Below are 22261 nucleotides of genomic sequence, written 5' to 3' on the forward strand. Positions count from 1 at the left end.
GGCGGGCGGTTATTATTTATTATTCATTATTTTCTAAAAGCACAACGCACATTTCAAACGTGAAGATTTCTGCTAAAAAAGTGAGTCTACATTGAATACTCCTGCATTAAATAACTAAAATACGTTACTAATCCGTATAACAAGTGATTTTTCCTTTAGAGTATAGCTCATTGCTCCATTAGAGTAAAAGTGACTGCTCTATTAGAGTATTTCAATCTGAAATACCAATAATGAAATTCCATGCGGGTGTATCAAAAGCATGCGGGCGATGACGCGAAACTGGTAATCAAATTTCATTGGCCTTATCAGCTATAAATGGGTGGTTGGTGAGGTGGGCAGCTATTGTCAGCTGGCTGTGACCTTTTTTTTTTTTTTTTGGTCTCACCTTATCAAACCAGAGACAATGTAGTGCCTCAGTTCATTTTTGACCCCCCCTTTCCATAAGTCTGGATCCTCCCCTGGTCAGGATGACTCCATGCTTGTGGCAGAGGTATTATTAAGTGGCTGTGCTGATACAGTTACATATTCTAATTTGTTACCATCTGTACTCACTTTGCAGTGAAGCTTGTTGTTGAGGTACAAGGAATCATTTCTTATTTTGATGTGGCCATCTCGGTACCTTTCTTTCAATAATAAGTGGAGTTAAATCAGATATATATATATGTCATAAGATATGACACTGATTTTGAAATTTGTGGTTTTCCCATACATAGCTATCTATGTAAGGGTGTTACAGTTGCCCCTTCTGGGCAATCACATAAATGAGGTATTTCAACATATGGAGAAACCAAAATTCCAAAGAATTCATATAGCTATCAATTTTTAGGTGTGAATGTCAATAATAATCTCAAATGGATAGTGTACATAGATCTTAAAATACATCATGTTCTTTGAATCCCATGCTGGTTTGTGTGATGACCAAGAAGGGGGAACTGGTGTCCATCTCATAGACAATGTAGCTATGGGAAAATTACAACTTCAAAATGCCCATGATACTGATACTGATCTCATGACTCATATGTGCTATCCTTTTAAAGAATATTCTAACCTCGAAAAATTTCAAGGGGGAAAATTAGCCAAAAATGTTATCCTTGACCTCCATAATTAAATGGTAAAATGTAAACACATTGCTCAACAGCGCCTCTATTAAGCTAATTCATAGTAAAAAAAATTTAAGGGCGCTTAGTGGCTATAAGAGACGGTGATGCTCGAAATTCCAACTGATACATCCTAATTTGTATGTGGTCCCGTATTGGAGCGATGGCAATGCGGGGTAGAGGGTCAGGTCGGGGAGGAGGATATCGAGGAGGTCGAGGCGGCGGAAGGCATCCCCCATTCTTGTCAGGGAAGGAAATAGGATTGTTTTATAAAAACAGGAGTCTCCAGAAGCGAAAGCAGATAGAAAAATCCCAGGTAAAGTGTCGTAACCTAAATTATGCTATTCTACTATATAAACCCATGCGACTATTAATCTAAACCCACAATTAATGGTTTAAATATTCTTGGTGCTTTAAAGCGATTAATAATTTTATTGGTCATTACAGTTGATTGGGTTGGGACATTCTATGGGGATATCCTAAACATAGCGGCTATTGACACTGACTTTGGTGTTAATAAGCGTCAATATTGACCTGGTGAGCTATAATTGTATACCTATAGCTGGTTTTTAATGCAGGAATGTAGTTTTTGTGGATTTCGTGAGGTATAGGCACCTCGCAAAACTTTATTCTATTATAGACACGTGTGCAGTAACAATAAGAAGTATACCATTATATTAGAGGTGCATGGCGCTTACACTCCTCTAACATCTATGGAATAACAATCACAAAAAATACATCCATGAAAATATCCAGCTCGTAATACTTTTGAGACCTTCGCAAAAATAGCATCCCGCGTAAATCAGCTATACGGTATAACATTGTATTTGTTTCTGCATCTGGCTAGAGTGCACCATTTTAGGCTTGATTTCATTTCAGTGACACTGGTGTTGTATGACTGATTGGTGGCAGTTTGGTTCTGAATTTGAAGCTTCTGATAGTGAGGTTATTAGGGCAAATTATTCAGTTGGCTTAGATGTGGAATGCAAATGATACCAACCTCACATTCAATTACATTATCAACAATCCTAAAACCTTTGTAGATGTAAGTAACCATTTTAAGCAATGTAAAATGGCTGTTTCTGTGTTGAATAGCGTGCTGTAGTGGGCATAAACAAGACTACTGAAGGCCACCTCAATTATTTACTTCATGAGGCAAAGAAGGAGCAGGTGTACAATGCTGAGGCACCCACAACTTCGACAACAAGTGAATCTATTTTTAAGAGAGATAGTTTTCCAAGTCGTGGACAGCTGATACGTAATTCCACAATTGACACACAACTGCAGAAGGAGTTGCGTAGCAACCATGAAGACAAGCATGCCAGTTACCACAAACTTCAGGTTAGCAGTGGCATGCTATGACAATTACCTCAACAATTCAGTAAACTGTATGAATGCTTTAAGATGTTTGTCCTTTTTTTATGTTAGGAATTTCGGCGCACGTTGCCATGCTATGACATGAGAGAGGAAATCCTTAGTAAGATTCATACTAACCAAGTGATTGTGTTGGTTGGGGAGACTGGCTGTGGGAAGACTACACAGGTATGTGTATGTGCATTTTGTCATTGTGGTTTGTTGAGAGACAACTTTATAAATCTGGAAAGTCAGACTGGGGATTGATGAAGTGCTGTTGTTTTTTGTGGACATAGAAGTGCAGTAAAATTTTGTCCCTCTCCTAACTACGTGTTTAGGAAGTAGTGTTTCTCGTACTGACTATCAATGTATACATCTATACTGTACTCTAATAGAGCAATCAGAATTTGTCTCTGTTTGCAGATACCACAGTACATTTTGGATAATGCAATAACTAATGGGTGTGGCTCAACCGCTCATATAGTTTGCACTCAACCAAGGCGGATCAGTGCCATTTCTGTTGCTGCAAGAGTTTCTGAGGAAAGAGGTGAAAATCCTGATATTTCTGAGGGTGCAGTTGGTCACCAGATCCGATTGGAGTCAAGGCAACCCCGTCCTTATGGCTCCATCCTCTACTGCACTACCGGAGTGATGCTCAGATGGTTGATCAACTCACCGTGAGTGCCAAACATGCTTTCTTACAGTAAGACCCTCAACTTAGTGAGTGCCTCTTTGATACAGCGTCGCCTTGACTAATTTGTGCTTCATGTCAGTAAATAAGGCTACGTTATTATTGAGGCCATGATTCTTGATTTCAAGGATGGCTTCAAGGTATACTTACAAATTGTGTAGTAACAAAGTGATGTGCAGTTCCTCTTCAAATGATAGCTGGGATGTTTATTTCCTAAATGGATTTGTAAGGAATGGATTCAGAAGTCTGACCCTATCAGTTTAAAATCTTTTTAATAGTTTGTGTATGTATTATTGGGCGGTCTGGAAAGCAAGAGCACACCACCAGGGCTGACTACTCAGCAACAATATTGTAGTTTGTGGTTATGTGTTATTTATTGCTTGTTCTAGAAAGTTAGAACATTGTTCCCACATTGTTCTTGATGAGGTCCATGAGAGAGATGTCTTGGTTGACTTTCTCATGATCATCCTTCATGATGTACTCCCCAAGAGGTGATGACATAATCTCTTAATGATGTAATGCTGTTAGCAGCCCCACCTCTCTATCGCAGACCTGACCTGAAGTTGATCATCATGAGTGCCACTTTGCATGCTGAACTGCTGTCACAATATTTCTGTGAGTCTATACATCCTAGAAGTATAGTGTATTGTACACCAGGAGCTTAGAAGTGCTGAAGAGTGTCTTATAGTCCTTATGAGCTACATTGTACACAGAAGTGTATTGTTGTGTAAATAAAACAAAGCAGTTATGAAGCTATAAATATTCTCCCATACTGTACATTTCACATCTGGTTTGATGGTCCTGTGAATATCTTTGTGGTGAACCCAGAGTTGCCAGGATCATGTACAGTCAGTGCACACTATGGTTAGTTGGTTACATAATAATTGCTATCCACCCACTCATCCCACTGGCTTGTGTCTTTGCTATCAAACAGAACAGCAATACTGTTTGGTAGGATCAGCCTAAAATGACAGGCACTGCTGTTAAAATCATTATAGAAACATGATATGCAATGAAAATCACTTTTTTAGTGCATCCATCTTCAAATCCAGTGTTAAAGCAAGAAAACACTTAAAGATGGCTGGATATTGAATTATAAAAAAAACATAACAAAAGAAACATCACCAAAACCCTTATTGTTGGTCTTCCTTGCCAGCCTGCCTGACCAGTCATAACACTAGAGGCTAAAACAAAACAGCGCATGGCCATATTTCATGCCATGACTAACTCACTGGTGGCTTTTCTGGTCAGACAGTGTCTGCCTTGCCTTTCCTTCTATTCTTCTTTGTGCTAGGAAACCATGTGGAGGTATTAATTTTCCACATCAACACTTTCTTAGAGGACGGTATATAATAGTTAGAAACCTACCATAAGGATGTTTGTGATTTTAAAAACCCGACACAAAGCCAAGGTTTTCAATGCCATGAAGATCTGAGTGGGCAGTCTCTAACTGACTTAGAAAATGGTGTGGTTCTATTTATGCTAGTAGATAGATTAATTGATTGTGGGTTTATCTTGCAACTCACAATCACTTTCTACATTGTTATATATGTAAAAGGAAGCTCACTGCTCTGCCTCCTGAGATCAAATGGTCCAGCTACACCCCTAAAAAATCAGAGCATGCTGCCATGCCTTAATGATCAGAGAATGCTGTGACCACATCCCTTAATGATCTAGTTGCAATCGGCTGTGGATTTGTTGTAGGAAATTAGACATGGCAAACAATGCCCCTTGATCTATTGTGTAGCTTGCTCGAGACAAGCAGGAAGATTGAGATACACTAATAAAGCAGTCATAGCCACAAATAGTGCCATAGGCTAGTTGACTCAATTCATTAAAGTTCTCATTGACATAAGCCAATTTCAGCATTTTAAATTATTGCCCAAAATCATGTCATGATCATTATTTTAGATATACAATATCCCAGTCAATTCACTTGTACTATGCATAGTACATGTGCGGCATACCATGCACATGTGTTTTAATTGTACTAGTCTTTATTTATGTAGTGATAGGAAAACCTATTACACTGTGTACTGTGATAGTACATCATTTTTGTTCCAGCTAACAGTCCAGTAGTCAGAGTTCCTGGGAGAGTCTTTCCTGTCACTATAAAACATCTTGAAGACTTTGTCCCTGAAATGAGGTAAGCCATATTGTATTTTATAAAACAGTGCAATTCCATACTGACCCACTGGCATGGATATTGTTACTGTGAAACTTCACTCAGCAAAGGTTATAAAAGATTATACAATTAATTTTGAAGTTACGTAAAAAAAATATTATAGAGCTTGCTAAGCATGTATATAGTATGGGTAAATATACATAAGCAAGTTTTTTAGTGACAATTGCCAAGTTTAAAATGCCTACACAGAGTTTTGTGTGTTGTATTAAAGCAATATTATATCTTATCCAAAACAGAGTTTTTTTCTTTAAATAAAGCACCGCAATACTTATTTGTCATTCTTTATTTTGTAGGTACAAGCCCATGCCATCCCCAGTCCAGCTGAAACGTCGAGGGAGGAAACAGTGGACCAAGGCAGACCAGGAAAAGATTGAGTTTAACAAGTACCTTTCAACACTACCTGCTTCCCAGCAAGAAGCACTGTCAGAGTTCTCCTTTGCTCAGATAGACTACAATCTCATCCTCCACACCATACAACACATCCATCGTACAGAACAGGCAAGTCTATCATCAGTACACACTGCCAGGGGCTAATCTAGGGGGGAGGGGAGCGGTGGGAGGGGACACAGGCCCCCCCTGGGTTAGCTATTGCCCCCCTAGGTTTATACCTAAAGCCTTGAGAAATGGAAAGGTTTAATTGATCCCAAAGTTGTATAATCCAATGGTCAATATTCAATGGCATCACAGTAAAATTTGAGTATATTTACACCTAAATTTTCAAAATTTTCCTGGGGGAGCATGCCCCCAGACCCCCCTAGAATCTGAAGCAACTTACTTCACCCCCTCTAGGTTAATATTCTGGCCTGTCTGCATGAACTACACAGAATAAATAGATTTGGTAATGTTAAATTCATAATTGTACTTGTGTTATGGAATTGGTTGAGGAAATAAAAATCAACAAAAAAAACAAGCAGAAGCAGTGTACCATTATTTTGATGCTATGCTGTTTGTCCCACGTCAGATTTTGCCATGTTTTTTTTAATGTGCAAATGAACACCTGAATGATTGTGTAGAAGTGAATCAGATGTTTTAGTTGAAGTGGTGCTTACAGGAGGGAGCCATACTAGTATTTCTGCCAGGCTGGAATGACATCTCTCAAGTGAATGATATGATCATGAAGGACCCTGTGTTGTCAGCACAACTTGTGATTCCACTTCATTCTCTGTTGCCAACTGCCTCACAGAAGGAGGTGTTTAACCCGCCTCCCAAGGGAGTTAGGAAGATTGTCCTTGCTACCAACATAGCAGAGACAAGGTGAGTTTCCTCTGTCAAGTCTTCCTGCAAGATATGGTGTTTAGTTCTAACAGATCTCCCTATACAATGTAATAGTAATTCTAACAGGCCTCCCTATAGGTACAGTGTAATCACTGTACTGTTATGTAGTCATAGTGTCTTCATTGGAATATAACATAATCCAGTACACATCTTATCACATACAGTATTACCATTGATGATGTGGTGTACGTTGTGGACTCTGGCAAGGTCAAAGAGACAACCTATGACGTCTCTAGGAACATCACATGTCTCGATCCAGTCTGGATCAGTCAAGCATCTGCCAAACAGCGGCAAGGTCGAGCAGGAAGGTGTGCACCAATTTTATACTGTACCAGATATTTACCAACTCTTTCAGGGTACAACCTGGCCAGTGCTATAGGCTGTACACTCGATGGCACTACGATAAGATGTCTGAATACCAGCTGCCTGAGATACTGCGTAAACCACTGGAAGAGCTGGTCCTTCAAATCAAAGTAATAGTACATCTTTGTGTATGTGTGCACATTGTACCTGGTGAGTCTACTTGGAGTCTCCATTATAATACAAACCTTTTGTGGTTTACCCACGCAGTTATAATGAAAACACCAATCATGCATTAATAGTGATCTAGTTTCTTAAATAAAAAAAAGGATTTATTGTTACGCTTACCAGACAATCTAATGAATTCAAAATCACACAATTATATAGCTTTCACATTATAACTCACTGCTAAACCGCTGAAAGGCTCTACATTGATTACTCTATCCACAACCAGTACACAATTGAAGTACTCCAATAGTGCAGTCACCCTATTAGAGCATTCAGCTACAGTAATAAATCCTATGACAGTGGATCCTAAACAGCTCTGTTCTCAAGATTAGTGAAGTTGTCAGATTAGTGAAGCTCATTGATTATGTAATAGTTGTAACACGGGGATTCAGGCTTTGCCTGATATGCATGCCCGACTGCCCTCGGTCCGGCATACATATCAGGCAAAGCCTGAATGCCCCATGCTACAGCTAATATGTAACACTTATCAGGCTGATAGCCTGTACAGGGTGATCAATCACCCAAGCCAATATGAGTGCAGCCACTAGATGTATCATATTTGCATACCTAAAATTTTGTGATTATGGGTAAGCAGCTAGTACATTCTGGTTACGTTCGGTTATGATGAATGGACATATCCTAGAGATATCACAGAGGATTTCGGTTGTACGAGTTTAATCAGTGCTATTGAATTGTTTATGGAAAAATTACGGAGTTCACTAAAGGCCTAGATAGGTAAGCTTGCTTGTAGAGTGGTTGTTAGTCCGTACAGAGTGGTAGCTTCGTGATGGGGGCGTGTCCATATCTTCGAAAATGTATAGAAACGATTGATGAATAAACTATAGCACTAGTCTCACCTTAGCCCAACGTTTTTCAGCTCGTAGGATGATGAGGTTAACAAAATGCTCTACGTCTGAGTGGTTTTCATGGTGAAATCCAAGTCATGCATCCTAATCACGTGACTATTAATCGATCCCCACAATAGGAATCCCCACAATAGGGATCTGCAATACATATCGATACAGCAAGTAAGTATCACGATACGATACTGTACTTAGAAGATATCGTTATATCAAAGTTTCTAATAGAACTGTCAGTGATTGCTCTATTACTGGTAACAGTGATCTCTTTCTCAAATAGAAAGCCTCAGGGGCGGATCCAGGGGGGGTCTTTGGGGTCTGGAGACCCTCCCTTCAGGATATATATATTTTATAGGCGCTTACTAATAAGCGCATAATGATAACTAATTAAGCGTTGGCTATTACTCACGTGCGATATGGCTGCAAAGCATTACAGGAGTAGTGATGAGGCTAGCAACGTTTGTGGACGGATTTCTGAGACATTGCCAGTGACAAAGAAAGCCAATTTGCAATGTTATTTTACAAATACAACGTCCACGTGTACAAGGTTAGTTACAGCGCAATGAGGCTGACACGCAGCTGCACGCCAGCTGAGCTACTGTGTGGCTTCGCCGCTAATTACATTTTAAAGGCTTCTATGAATTGCTAGATAATCCGCAAAACTAATTTTACCGCATCATCGCGTATCATATAGCTAATTGTAACTAGTAGTGCAATGTAGCTAGCTAGGTAATTTAAAACTTACAGTATAGTTATGTACTTTGTATTGTCACAGCACTGGTAGTGTTGATGACGAGCTCGAGGCTGATGACAGAACAATTTTTGTTGATGATGTGATTGTGTTGGATTTAGAAGAGGAATCTTCACAGCAAGATGATCAGGCCATTGTACTGAGTGAGGAGAGCAATTCAGACAGAGAGTCGGAAAATGACCTAGAGGGGCATAACACTAGTGGCAATGATGACGTTGCAGTTGACACCATCAGTCATCTATTATGGTCCACTCGGTCAGAGATTGCTAACAGCAGTGATCTTCCCACTTGTGATGCCCAACAGTCTGCTAGTGCTGGTGATGACCAGACTCAATTAGCTATTCAGGATGCAATAAGTAGTGGGGATTTTGGAAAGATTGCACAATTAAAATCTCAAATCAATCTCACAGATCAACAAAAATATTTTCTGTTGAAAAGGCTTCTATCAACTACAAATTTCCCACTCATGTGATTAACAAGATTCATCGACTTTTCCAACACAGATGGCTAGAGAAAAATCCTGGCTTGGTATATTCTGAGTCAGAAAGTGGAGGATACTGTAAGTATTGTGTTCTATTTGGTAAGACCGTACCAACTGTGAAGGAACTTGGTGCTTTTGTAACCAGGCCCTTCACTAATTTTAAAAAAGCCACGGAGCTATTGGGGAAGCATTTTCATGGCCTTGGAAATTCTAAAGGAAACAAAACTCATCAAAATGCAGTACAAGATGCAAATATGTGTTAGCAGATTCGCAAATTAACCTGACAATTGACTACAAAATAGCTTTTAATCAGCAACTCAATAAACAGTGTCACACAGTGTACAGCTACTCAATTCTACTCTAAAGTATTAAAAGTTACAACTGCTTTTATACCTACAAAACCACAGAAAAGTTCTGTACAGGTCCAGAAACTTCTAGAAGCATGTGAATACAATTACAAAACTAATTCAAAACCTTAACTACATTATGTGGTAATTAACCTGTCTGATTACGTAGCTACACAGTAATACACACATGTATTATGTCATATTACAACAATATGTTTGTTAGAAGTATGGAAAACATTGATGCAAGAATAGATTTCCAACTAAACACCGCAAACAGCAAGACAGCAGCTGAGAACAGACTGAAGCTCCGATCAATAGCAGAGACAGTAATTTTTTGTGGAAGGCAAGGCCTTGCTTTTTGTGGTCACCGCGATGATAGACCTTCTGTTGAAGAAAACCCAAACAACAATCATGGTAATTTTCTTGGTTTGCTCAAGTTTCGTGTACAGGCTGGTGATAAAGTTCTTTCAAATCATCTTGAATCTGCTGCTGGCAATGCTATATACACCAGTAAAACTATTCAAAATGATCTCATTTCAATTTGTGGTGACCTAATTCGTAACAAAATTTTAGAGAAGATTCGTCACGCATGTTATTTTTCTGTCCTAGCAGATGAAGCTACAGATGTGGCCAATGATGAGCAGCTGTCAATTAGCATCCGTTATGTTGATAAAGGATCTCCAACAGAAGTGTTTATGGGATTTCATAAATGTGTCTCGAGGGTTACTGGACAAGCAATTACCGATGACATACTTTCACAACTAGAAAAATGGCAATTGTAGTTGCAATTTCTTTGTGGTCAAGCATACGATGGAGCTGGAGCTATGGCTGGGAAATCTAAAGGTGCAGCTGCTTGTATAACCGCAAAACATCCTAAAGCATTGTACACTCACTGTGCTTCACACAGACTAAATCTCTATGTGGTCAAATCTTGCACTATCAGAGAAATCAGCAATATGATGCAGTCAGCTGATAAAGTATCATGATTTTTTAGCAATTCTCCAAAAAGGCAGTTGGCTTTGGAGAAGTGGATTGACAATCTGTTTGCCAATGAAAAGCGTAGGAAGATAAAGGAGATGTGTCGTACTCGCTGGATTGAGCGACATGAGGCTTTTGAAAGTTTTATGGATTTATTTATGCCAATAGTATGCTGCTTGGAGGAAATAGCCAACAGTTCTCCTGCAGAATGGAATGCTGAAACCAGATCAGATTCCCAGTCACTGTTTTTTACAGTGTTCAGATTTTCATTTGTCATAGCTTTGGTGCCTACACAGAATGTGCTGTCATACATCAAAGGGCTATCCGTGAAACTTCAAGGTCGCTATGTCGATGCAATTCGGGCTCACAGAGATATTCAGAATGTGAAATCTACTTTGGTTAAGCAAAGGTGTGATGTGGAGAGATATCATTCGCTAATATACAATGAAGTTACAGTATTATGTCAGAGTGTCGGAATTAAAGAATCGGTACCAAGAGTTACTAACAGACAGCAAAACAGGCAAAACCTTCCATCCGATAGTCCCAGTGAGTATTATAAGCGTACAACAACAATTCCTAGATCACCTGATCAGTGAACTAAATGTTCGGTTTACAGAGTCTTCATCTCAATTTCTCTTACAGTTTACTCAACTTTTACCATCAGAACTAATTAAAAACCTCACAAAGACCAAGAATACAGATTTTGATGAGTTAATAAAGTTTTATGAGGATGATTTACCTCTATCTAGGGGCTTTTCTGCAGAATTAGAGTTATGGAAGAACTACTGGTCATCAGAAACATGTAAAGCTGATGCAGAAGCCTTAAACACCCCTGAGAAGGCATTAAAACAGCTTGACAAGGATTTGTATCCTAACATTTATACGTTGTTGACATTCGCTGACACTGTTCCAGTCACTAGTTGTGAATGTGAAAGATCCATCAGTATGCTCCGATTAATCTTTAAGGAGTACTATGACACAAGAAAGACTAAATGGGCTAGCAATGATGCAGTATCATCATCAAATTCCACTTGAGGCTGATGAAGTAGTTGAGGAGTTTGCCACTCGACAGCCAAGGAAACTTCTGTTGTAATTTACCTGCCAGTAATCCATTAGGCTGTAGCTACCTATAATAAAATACACTGTACATAACAATAACATAATAAGACAGTCAATAGTCATTCAATCAAAGTACATTAGTATAATATATGGATCTTTAATGTGTACTCATACCAGGCCATAAATTTGTGTCAGATTGCATCAAATTCAATCTCAGAGGGTTGAATTTTCAAATTTTTCCTGGGGGGGCATGCCCCCAGACCCCCCTAGAATGCTCATGCTTCGCACTTTGCCTTTAGACCCCCCCTTCTAAAAATCCTGGATCCGCCCCCGAGCCTCTCTCTATTACCTGTGCTATAAAGTGCAGCATTACAAAAAGCTATACAAATATGCTGCTGTTATGACTAAAATATTCTTACCGGCTGCACCACTAAGCAGTAAATAATCTGCTGTATATATATCAAGAGTTAATAATAGTGTGTAGGGTACACACTATTATTAACTCTTGTATATATGTACTAGCCATTTTACACATCAGTATAATACTGTAGTTAGCATTCACTGAATAAAGAAATCTGTATACACAGTGAATGTAGAATCAGTGTTAGCTCTTTAAAGTACAGTACAACTATTAGCTGATATGCTAGCTAATACCAGTCATAACTAGCCATGACCACTTCATTATAGTATCATGATACAGTATCGTATCGAACAGTTTATTGATGGTGATACATGATACACAAAATGCACTGTATTGCAGAACACTATCCCACAATCAATTTCGGCTTCAACATCTATATAATCACTGCCCAGTTGTAGCCTGGCTAGGTGGGCTACATACAAAATGTAGCCCGGGCAGCTCCTTTTTTATCTGAGGTGTGAAAGTGTTACACATGTATAATTATACAGATTTCAATTACTCTAATAGAACATACACCTGTTGATAAAATGCTCTAATAAGTGGCTGCATTTTTTTTCTGTGAGAGTATTTGGATTATTATAGTATGTACAAGTTATGCTGAATCCTGAAAATCAGTTTAAAAATTAAAAGTGAATTTTTTTCAAAATTTCAGCCAACCAGGTGATTAGTGGTGACAACAAAGGTGTCAACAAAGGTGTCAACAACAGACACGTATAGTTTGGCTCCATTACAAGTTCAAGAAAGGACTGTAATGGACACTGTACTTTTATGGCTTCCCATTGATTGGTTGTAAACATTGTGTCAGACATTTGAACGAAAATATTTTGAAATATTTTTAGCAAGTCAAGCAGTACTACAAATGAACCAAATTTCAAGATCATGTGTAATTGCATCCATGAGTTGAATGTTTTTGAGAATCCAGCTCAACACGTACATACTATAGTGGAGTTCAGATTAGTGAAGATCCGGTGTAGAAGTGTTCAGTTAGATAATAAAAGTAGCAGCCACATCAGTAACAGTAGCAGCTAAAAACTGACCTGTAGATTTGCCTGTAGAAAAGTAGAAATATAGATGAAAGGCAATCTCCAACGACAAGCTTTGTGGGTTGCTTATACAGTTGCTAAAACAACCGAGCTATGAAAAATTGGATGTGGCCGTCAAAAACAATTAGTTTGAAAAGGATGTGATATCAGGAAATAGTGGAAAAGAAATGACTGCAGTATTAATACACTGCAGCCATTTGTTGGCCATAGGGATGTGGATATTACACCTGAGTAGTTTTGAAGGATAATAATGGGTTTGAAAAATGAGCAACATTTTTAGAGTATGGTTAGCATAAAGATACTTTTGAGATCAAGATACTCTAATAGAGCAGTCACCTACTCTTGAAGAACAATTGGTGGAAAATTTATTATTAAAATAGTCAGTCATATAAGTGCTTTGCCAACTAAACAGTGTGTGTGTGTGTGTGTGTGTGTGTGTGGGGGGGGGGGGGGGGGGGGAAGTAAAGGGGTACTCTCTGTATAATGGTGAAAATACTAATGACACTATGTATGTTCTATGTAGATTCTGAAGCTTGGTAGGGTTGTTCCTTTCCTGGCAAAAGCATTGCAGCCACCTAAGGAGGAGTCTGTGGTTGCAGCTGTCAAGAAGCTTACCTACTTGGTAAGTCTATACAAGGAGTCTTAGTAATGAAATAATTGTCATATATCTGAGATGCCACTGTGTATGTGGCACAATACTGGAGCAAATATAATATTGGTGGGTGGATGTAGAATCTATTATTTTGGTTGATTCCTGTGGATTTACATTATATTTGTGTTTACCTTGTAGCTGTTACTGCGATTTCTTTTAAACCACAAAAAGTTATTAGTTTTATGCAAATAATCATCCACAACTCCATGAATATTTATCAGGGCTTGATATGTGAATTCACCTCAATACATCCTATAATGTGCACCAAATTTCATGATAACGGAGTTGCTCATTTATATTTTATACTGGTTTTGTAAAGTGTGTAAAAAGAAGAAAAGTTAGGCACCTGGAAAAATGAAGGGAAAAAATGTGAAGAAATTAAACCTCACTTTGAGGGCTTGTACACTGTATTTCATGAAAGCACGAGGTGATTTTGCTTAAATTGGAATGTGAGGTTCCAAAGGTGGCAGGCAGCTAAAATGCAAAAATTGTGTGCTTTCAAGAAGGGACCATACAACTATGCATACGTGAAAATGTTATTTCTGTCAATATACTCACAGTGTTGCATTCTGGTTTCCTTGGCTGCACAACACACTACCATGTGTCTTGATATTTTGCCATACGTATGTCATATGTTGTAACTGTATTATTGTGTCATGTATATGCCTGCTTCATATAGTGCCTTCTCCTCTGGTTCTGTAGCAAGCATTAGATTCCAGTGAAGAGTTGACAGCACTGGGGTACCATCTAGCAATGCTGCCAGTTAATCCATCAATTGGGAAGGCCATCCTGTTTGGTGCCATCTTCTCCTGCCTCGACCCTGTGTTGACAATTTGTGCTATGCTGGGTTTTAAGGACCCCTTTGTGGCACCACTGGTGAGTGATGCATGTACAGACACACACACATACATTGTTACTCTCTATACACCTTTCCATGTGTCTAGCACAAATTGAGCGAAGCTGATGCAGCACGTAAAGAGTTTGCAGGTGACAGCCGCAGTGACCACATAGCCATCTACAATGCTTTTCAGGTATAGTATAATCTACTGTACATTGTTGGGTGGGAGAAAATGAGGTTTTTGTGCTTTATTTAAATAGGAGTGGGATAAAAGTGATGACAAAAGGAGTTATTGTTGGAAGAACTTCTTGTCACATAGCACTCTGGAGGTGTGTGGGAAGTGTACTTGTTGATGTTGACATTGATGTATGTTTGACAGATGCTGAAACGAAATAAGCAACAGTTTGCTGAGCTACTAATGGAAATTGGTTTCCTTTCCTCTCCCAATCCAAACGATCCTTCATCTAACACAAACTCTAGTGAGTGCGCACGCATGCGCACACACATGCACATGCATACACGTGCGCACTCTGCAGAGGGTATACATATTATGTATGCTTGTTTGTGCAATTACGCGCATGTGTGCATGTGCGTTTGTGTGTGCATGTGTGTGTGTTACAATCATAAATATTAGAGCCAAGGAAATGGATTGGCAACGGAGCGGCATGTCAGTATAACTACTTTAGAAAATGGTTGAAACACTCCTCATGTTATTGTATCACTCTATAGAGATTTGCACTTTCTCACAAAAAATTAACCATAAACCAGCCTCATAATATCTTGACGGTATTGGTTATATAGTCAAGCCTAAAAGTGCCTTTCAGTGTGACCCAAAACACTTTCAATAGGTGGTACAAAATTTTAGTTTTATTTAGTGGAATTTTCTGCTAACTAACCAACTGACTTACTAATGCCTTCAGACAAGCGTAATCTCGATAATGACTAAGACTATGGACTTGATTTTGTCGCTGTTAGTCTTTGCTTCAGCCTGGCAGGTGCCCGTTGACATCAATGAACCGTAAAGTATTGTTTTAGAAAATTGAGATGCTACATGCCAAAGGGCACTAAGGAGCCGGTTAACACAAGATGCACCTGTAATTGCTCAGACCAAGTTAACATACGTGATACAGGTAGAATAAAATACAGAATGAAATTCTATTGCTGTATGTAGCATCCAAATGTCAATATATGCTATAGTTTGTGACTAAATGGTAGTTTAGTAAGACAAATATGTATTAGTTAACTAAAACTAAATCTATAACTAAAAAGAATTGGGAAAGATAACTAAAACTATAACTAAAACTAAAAGGTTTTTATAAATTTTACTAAAACTATAACTAAAACAACACAGAGAATATAACCATAACTAAATAGAGACTAAAAGGAATTAAGAAAGATTACTACAACTAAAACTAAAATTATTGATGAAACTAGCCATGACTATAACTAAACCTAAAACTAAAAGTCCTTACTAAACAACACTAACCTGTGCTACTTCGCAGACATTGTGGCATTGTTTGCATTTCAAAATTTGACTTGCTACACAAAAAATTAATTGGTTTCAAATTAGATTAAAAATTTTTGATGATGGCACCGAAAACCGACAAAACAGGATTACCCAGTACCCAGAGGTTATCTTGGAATACTAAACAATTATAGAAAGTGATTTAACCCTTAAACCCGCAGAGAACTTTTGGGGAATGTGTGTTTACACAGTATGGGCACACATGGTGACACTATGTGGGATAACAATTCTTACATCCTACAAATATACATCAATTAACAGTGTGTTCGCTGGTCTACTTGGAGAAAGTTGAATGAACACTATAACTACACTGGCTTACTTGTTATGAAGTGATGAACAGCAACAAGTCGCATCTCTATGTTTCAAAATTCTGCCACATGTTTAATTTCAATTGTGGGTTTACTCACGTGAGTCATATATGGCCTGATAGAAAATTTAACTGCGAATTGAATGGAAGTTGTTGCAAGGTGATAGGAGTAACCACCATCGAGTTATCGACCATTTTATAAAGGTATGTAAAGGGTTTGCATGTTTTCTTACCAAAAAGTTATTTTCACAGCTGGTTTTGGCCTTACCATTCAGCGTTAGGGTAAAACCCTAGGTATCATTTTAATCCTTGTTACATACAAGTAGAATGACATAAATTGCGTAGCCATAGGCTAGATGCTTCGAAAAGTACAGCACTCTGTGCAAGACATGCATATTTATTAAGTTTAAATCCAGTTGTCAGGATTATGCGGGTTTAAGAGTTAAAGTTGACTAGAAGACACCATTTTATCCGTACTGATTCATAACACTTGAGAGTGTTTCAGATTGCGTGCTTGTTGTCAATCCTGTTTCCTTGGCTCTATTACAGTGATTTGCATGTTGGTTGTCAGTCGTACAAAAATTCTGAATGGGACTCACATGAAAACTATCCAATGATAGGTGGCCAGATTTTTCTGCTTGGTTGTTTTTCATGTGATGTCACCAGTGAAAGGACCTGTAACTGACAACTATCTTACATCGTAATCTACTGTATCTATAATACAGTCTTCTCTGTTTCTGTTCAGGTAATCTTCAGTTGACTAAGGCCATCCTCTGTGCTGGACTGTATCCCAATGTAGCCAAGATTGTGCCATTGGGTGGCTCATATAAAAAGCGAAATATGTAAGAAATTTCATCGTAAATGTGATGTATGCATGTTAATTACCCTTGTAAGTTCATGTGTAGGTCTGTGCACTTTTACAAAATGAACAATTCAAATGAATCTATTCAGAGATCCTGAATTATTAATATTGTTGGTGGCAGACTCACAGAAAGACTAACAATATGTTCTATGTTCTGTATTGTGGCTGATATTGCTATTTGTATAATTTTATTTTCAGGCCACCCAAGTTTTACACAGAGACTGATGGACGTGTGCATATTCACCCAAAATCTGTCAACAACAATCAATCTAATTATTCCAGCAAGCATGTCATCTACCACACTAAAGTTAAGAGCACTAAGGTTGGAATGATGTGGAGATGAGTGTCCCTTTATCTTTATTGCCATGTATGTAGATATACCTTCATGACTGTACCATGATAACTCCATTTCCACTGTTATTCTTTGGTGGCGATATAACATCATCTAAGGTGTGTAGTGTGTAATGTAGTGTAGTGTAGTGTAGTGTAGTGTGTTCGTGTAGTAATATGCAATATATGATATGACTGATTTTGTATCATGATATTGTCATGACACATAATGGTGTAGCACTTGTACACAAGGTTTATCATTAAGACAATACCAGCCAAACTTATTTTCTTCAATAGAGACTTCCTCTGCGTGAGTCTAGCTAATGGTAGTAGCCCTGACCGTGTGGTAGAGAGGGTGCCCTTGAGTTGATCTTGCAAGTCGACAACATGGTTAACACCATGGACACGGTCCATAAATTGCATCTAGGATACACTATAAGAGACTTAGGTCCCTGCTATTGTCAGTGGCCCATCTACCCTCCTTGGCAGTCCATTCATTCATCTGGCCTGAATAAATCACTTGTAATTAGGTTACCCAGCATCCTTTGACTAGGTGGGTGGGTCTCTTCCAGTGAGGCTGGGATACCAGATCGACGGGATGGGCAGTCAAGAAGTGTAGTGTAGTGTGTGTGTGTGTTGGTGTGTATGTGTGCACACTTGTGCGCGCACGTGTGTGTTGGTGTGTAGTGTGTTTGTAGTTTGCATGTGTAGCAGGAGCAGTTTTAGAAAATTTGCTGACTGGCTTGCAATTCCAGCTTCAGGTCAAGCTGGAGGAAACACAGAGGAGCTTGTCTAAGTTATAAATTAAATAATTATGTTAGAAGTGCTTGATACATTTTTGGGTACTGTAGAAGCAATTTTTGTGTGATTTTGTAACAAGTTTCCTTAGTGAAAGTTATTTTTAAATTTACCCCTGAAATTTTTATTTCTACAACTGTTCTATTGGAGAATTTATCAAAAAACTGACTGGTTTCCTTGTGCAGTATGTATGTAATGTATGCATCTACGTGTGTGATAAAATGTCTGTGCACATGATCTACATTGGAACGTGTGTATTAAGAGTGCTTTAAGAGACCAAGGTATCCTCCAGGTAAGTTTACATGTTAAGGGATACTTCAGGGAAATATCCGATGCAAGTATTCTAATTTTCAAGTGTCCTTATTAGCAGGTTCCACAGTAGTCATTTTTGTATTATTTGTAATTTATAGTGTATTGTATGTAGTTATGTAGTTGCATGTTCTGTGTAAACATGCAATTCTGTGTACAGGACGAAGAGCAAGAGATTGTCAAAGTTGATCGACTGATCACATTCCAAGCTCCTACCAGTATAGCACATCTTGTGAAGGTACTTAACACTTGTAGTAGCATTGTATTTCATCATTGTATTTCATCATTCTACTAGGACTTGAAGATACAACTCAATTCTCTTCTGGAGCAGAAGATCGCAAATCCATCTCTGGAGTTCTCAACTACACCGCACGGTTCAAAATTGATTCAGGCCATCATTGAGTTGATCTGTAATGAAGACACCAGCCAGTTCAGTCAACCAGATGACCAAGATCAACAATACTACGCAGACGATCAATATGACGAAGACTACCCAGCTGATCAAGAATATTATCAAGGTCAAGACTACTATCCTGATCATAATCAAGGCTATTATGGTGGCCATAGCTACCACCCTCAAAGCCATTATGATCAAGGTTATCATCCTGATCATGGCCAAAGTTATTATAGTCCTGGTCAAGAGTCTCATCAAGATCACCATCAAAAGTATCAAGCTTATCATCTTGATCAAGGCCATTTAAACAAATCTGCTCAAGACTACCATTATGATCAAAGTCAAGCATCATCTCATTATAGTCAAGGTTATCGTTCTGATCACAAAAAAAGGTACTATCATGATCAAAGTTCTTACCCATCATCAAGTTCCAGTCACTATAAAGGTAATAGTTACAGTCAATACACTGATGACCACTGGAGGTATAGATAATTACACTAAACATATAAAATCAACTGTTTTTTTAAATGTAGTAAAAACACTACAGTATATTCAGAGATGTAACTGCTATTTATGATTTGGCCATAACTTGTATTTAATAAAAATCATGATTGTAGATTATATATTATTATTATTGGGGGTACAGGTAAGAAGGCAAAGCCTGTAAAAACCTGATCTAAACAATCAAACTACTACAAAAATAACTCACACTGGTAATCATAATAAAATCTATCTAGGTGTGTCTTAAAACTGAATCATGTGGGAGTCCATTCCAATCATTTATAATTCTTACTGGATAAAATTGATGGCATGGCAAGCAGGTAGCATGTGATTTGTAGATCTTTAAATTATGACCTCTTGTTATAGAAGATGATCAAAGGGTAAATAAAGATGAGCTATCCATGTCCAGCATGTTATCAGATAGTCTATATAAATTAAGTCCTCTCTACGACGTCGATATCTGAGAGATGGTAAGTTTAGGTGTCAACATATTGCAAGTCTTTAATGTCATGGTAGCTCTTCTTTGAATTTTTTCAACTGACTGCTGAACTGTGGACCCCTTATAATATTTCCATATTCTAATATGGGACGGACAAAAGATTTGTACAGTTGGAGTAATATGTTGGTGTTGAAATTTATATTAATCACAGCTAGTATATGATTAGCTCTTGCAGTTACTATAGCAGTATGATATGAAACTTTAGAAAAGAGTCAACGACGATTCCCAAATCTTTGACAGACTCAGTAGATGTTATAACATTAGGAGTGGGTGAGACCTAAATGCAAAACACTTGCTAATATTGAAATTAAGCAACCAGGTTTTTGACCATTCAAACAATATATCAATGTCCCGTTGAAGTTGTAAGTAATCAGCTTCACATCTAATTGATCGAAAGATCTTGGCATCATCAGCAAATAGTAAGATTGGGCTGTCCACAGATAATGGAATAAAATTAACACGTAACAAAAAGAGCAGGGAGCCAAGGACTGAACCTTGGGGAACCCTGCTAGAGACTGTGGACCAGCTAGAGTGGTCACCATTAAGCGCACAACTTGTTGCCTTCTATCAGAAAGAAAATTCTGTACCCATCTTAGAGATCCGCCTATGCCATATGCTTTCAATTTCATCAGTAGTCGATTATGAGGGACAGAATCAAACACCTTTCGGAAATCTAAATTTATAATGTCAACAGGATAGCCATCATCGAGTGATTGAGTCCAGTAGTCCATTGCTGTAAGAAGCTGTGTTGTGCACAACCTGCCAGCAATGAAACCATGTTGGCTTGGAGAAAATGAACATTTGGTGTGTGATATGATCTTTAATGATTGACTCCAAAATTTGGATTATAGGTGATGTTAAACTTATTGGACGGTAGTTATCAGCAGTAGAACGATTTCCCTTCTTGTGAATTGGTGTGACGTGAGCGTGTTTCCAACTACTAGGGAGACAGCTACTACTAAGTGACTTTTTAAACAGTGTACACAATGGAACACTAAGTTGTACAGCAGTTTCCTTTAATGAGAGTAGAGGCCAACCGTCAGGTTCTGATGATTTGTTTACATTGATCTTCTCTAACCTGTCAAGTACAATGGATGGTGTTATATCGACATCATTAAGTGTTGGTACTGTGTGATCAAGATGAAATGAAGGTACTGAGGATCTAGTATATACACTGGCAAAATGATTGTTGAAAACATTAGCCATCTCAGTGTTGGAGTGTGTCATGGAGCCATCAGCATGTTGTAGACAATTGATACTAGACTTTGATTTTAATCTGGGGTTTACAAAATACTTTCTGGTTAGTTTTAATATTGGAGGCGATTTTCTCTTCATATGACATGCATAGTGCTTTAAAATTGAAAAAAGGTACATTTTTCTCCGGGGCTCCCCTGCATTGTAAAGGAAAAAAATGGCGCAATGTCTTGAAACTGCAGTTGCTTCTAGCTACAAGTTTGTGCATGTAATGAGAGTAACTTTAGGGTTTATTGTGGATCTCAGGGATCTTTGTATGCTATGTAGTGAGCAAATATGTTTCACCTGCTGCACACTTGTCAGTACTATGGTGTATACTCATAGGCAAATGACTAACTCAAGTAAGTAAAAAGATTAAGCCAACAACTTGTAAAGGTAAACAACTAATGTGGAGGTGTCACAGTAATGCAACAATACTTAAGGTGTTCTTCATAAATTACATTAAAAGGTTGTAATAGACTACAAAATGACACAAAACTCACTTAGATGCAACGCGCACGATAAAACTTCCATGATGATCAGTGTGTGGACAAACCCCAAAACGATTTTTTATCCCCATGGGAGCTCGGATGACAGAGCAATCCTAAGTTAAATGCACATTGTTATTTTGTGCCAGGGTTCTATTGGGGAATATATGGAGATTTTTATTATAAAATCTCAGATACTGGAATGCCTACTTGTGTTAATTGTGATGGTTTTTAGGCTAATTTTTTGAGCCTCTAATGCGTGGCAAATTAAATGGTGCAATGATGATGACATGTAGACCGTTTCCTTTTAAAATTTGGTATTAAATTGGCACAGCAAGTTAGTGACACAATGAAGCAACCACAACTGACAACTTAGCACAAACCATAAAGATTATACCTTATGACTATTGGACACAAGATACACATTATGTATACAGTCAAAACTTGTTGGATCTT

At 38.2% G+C, this 22261-nt stretch overlaps 1 protein-coding gene across 1 annotated transcript; it reads left to right on the plus strand.

The window, feature by feature from the left end:
* The first annotated feature begins 1172 nt into the window (after window positions 1-1172).
* On the plus strand, window positions 1173-19707 carry LOC136242678 (ATP-dependent DNA/RNA helicase DHX36-like). The gene is made up of 21 exons (XM_066034121.1): window positions 1173-1413; window positions 2193-2438; window positions 2526-2639; window positions 2874-3127; window positions 3531-3632; window positions 3692-3756; window positions 5206-5287; window positions 5620-5824; window positions 6378-6580; window positions 6766-6909; window positions 6957-7074; window positions 13593-13691; window positions 14424-14597; window positions 14666-14752; window positions 14820-14888; window positions 14939-15038; window positions 17137-17233; window positions 17452-17575; window positions 17629-17703; window positions 18851-18928; window positions 18986-19707. Exons 1-21 carry the CDS (start codon window positions 1240-1242, stop codon window positions 19574-19576), a joined length of 3201 nt encoding a protein of 1066 aa, XP_065890193.1. The 5' UTR covers window positions 1173-1239; the 3' UTR covers window positions 19577-19707.
* Window positions 19708-22261: the final 2554 nt, after the last annotated feature.

This window comes from Dysidea avara, chromosome 13 (assembly GCF_963678975.1).
Source record: "Dysidea avara chromosome 13, odDysAvar1.4, whole genome shotgun sequence".
In the NCBI taxonomy this organism is placed as follows: domain Eukaryota; kingdom Metazoa; phylum Porifera; class Demospongiae; order Dictyoceratida; family Dysideidae; genus Dysidea; species Dysidea avara.

Excerpts from the sequence above, each read along its gene's own strand:
- LOC136242678 (XM_066034121.1), top strand. The coding sequence starts at position 1,240 with ATGTGGTCCCGTATTGGAGCGATGGCAATGCGGGGTAGAGGGTCAGGT. Across the intron at positions 2,439-2,525 it reads CCAGTTACCACAAACTTCAG|GAATTTCGGCGCACGTTGCC; the intron begins GTTAGCAGTGGC and ends TTTTTATGTTAG. Across the intron at positions 5,288-5,619 it reads GACTTTGTCCCTGAAATGAG|GTACAAGCCCATGCCATCCC; the intron begins GTAAGCCATATT and ends TTTATTTTGTAG.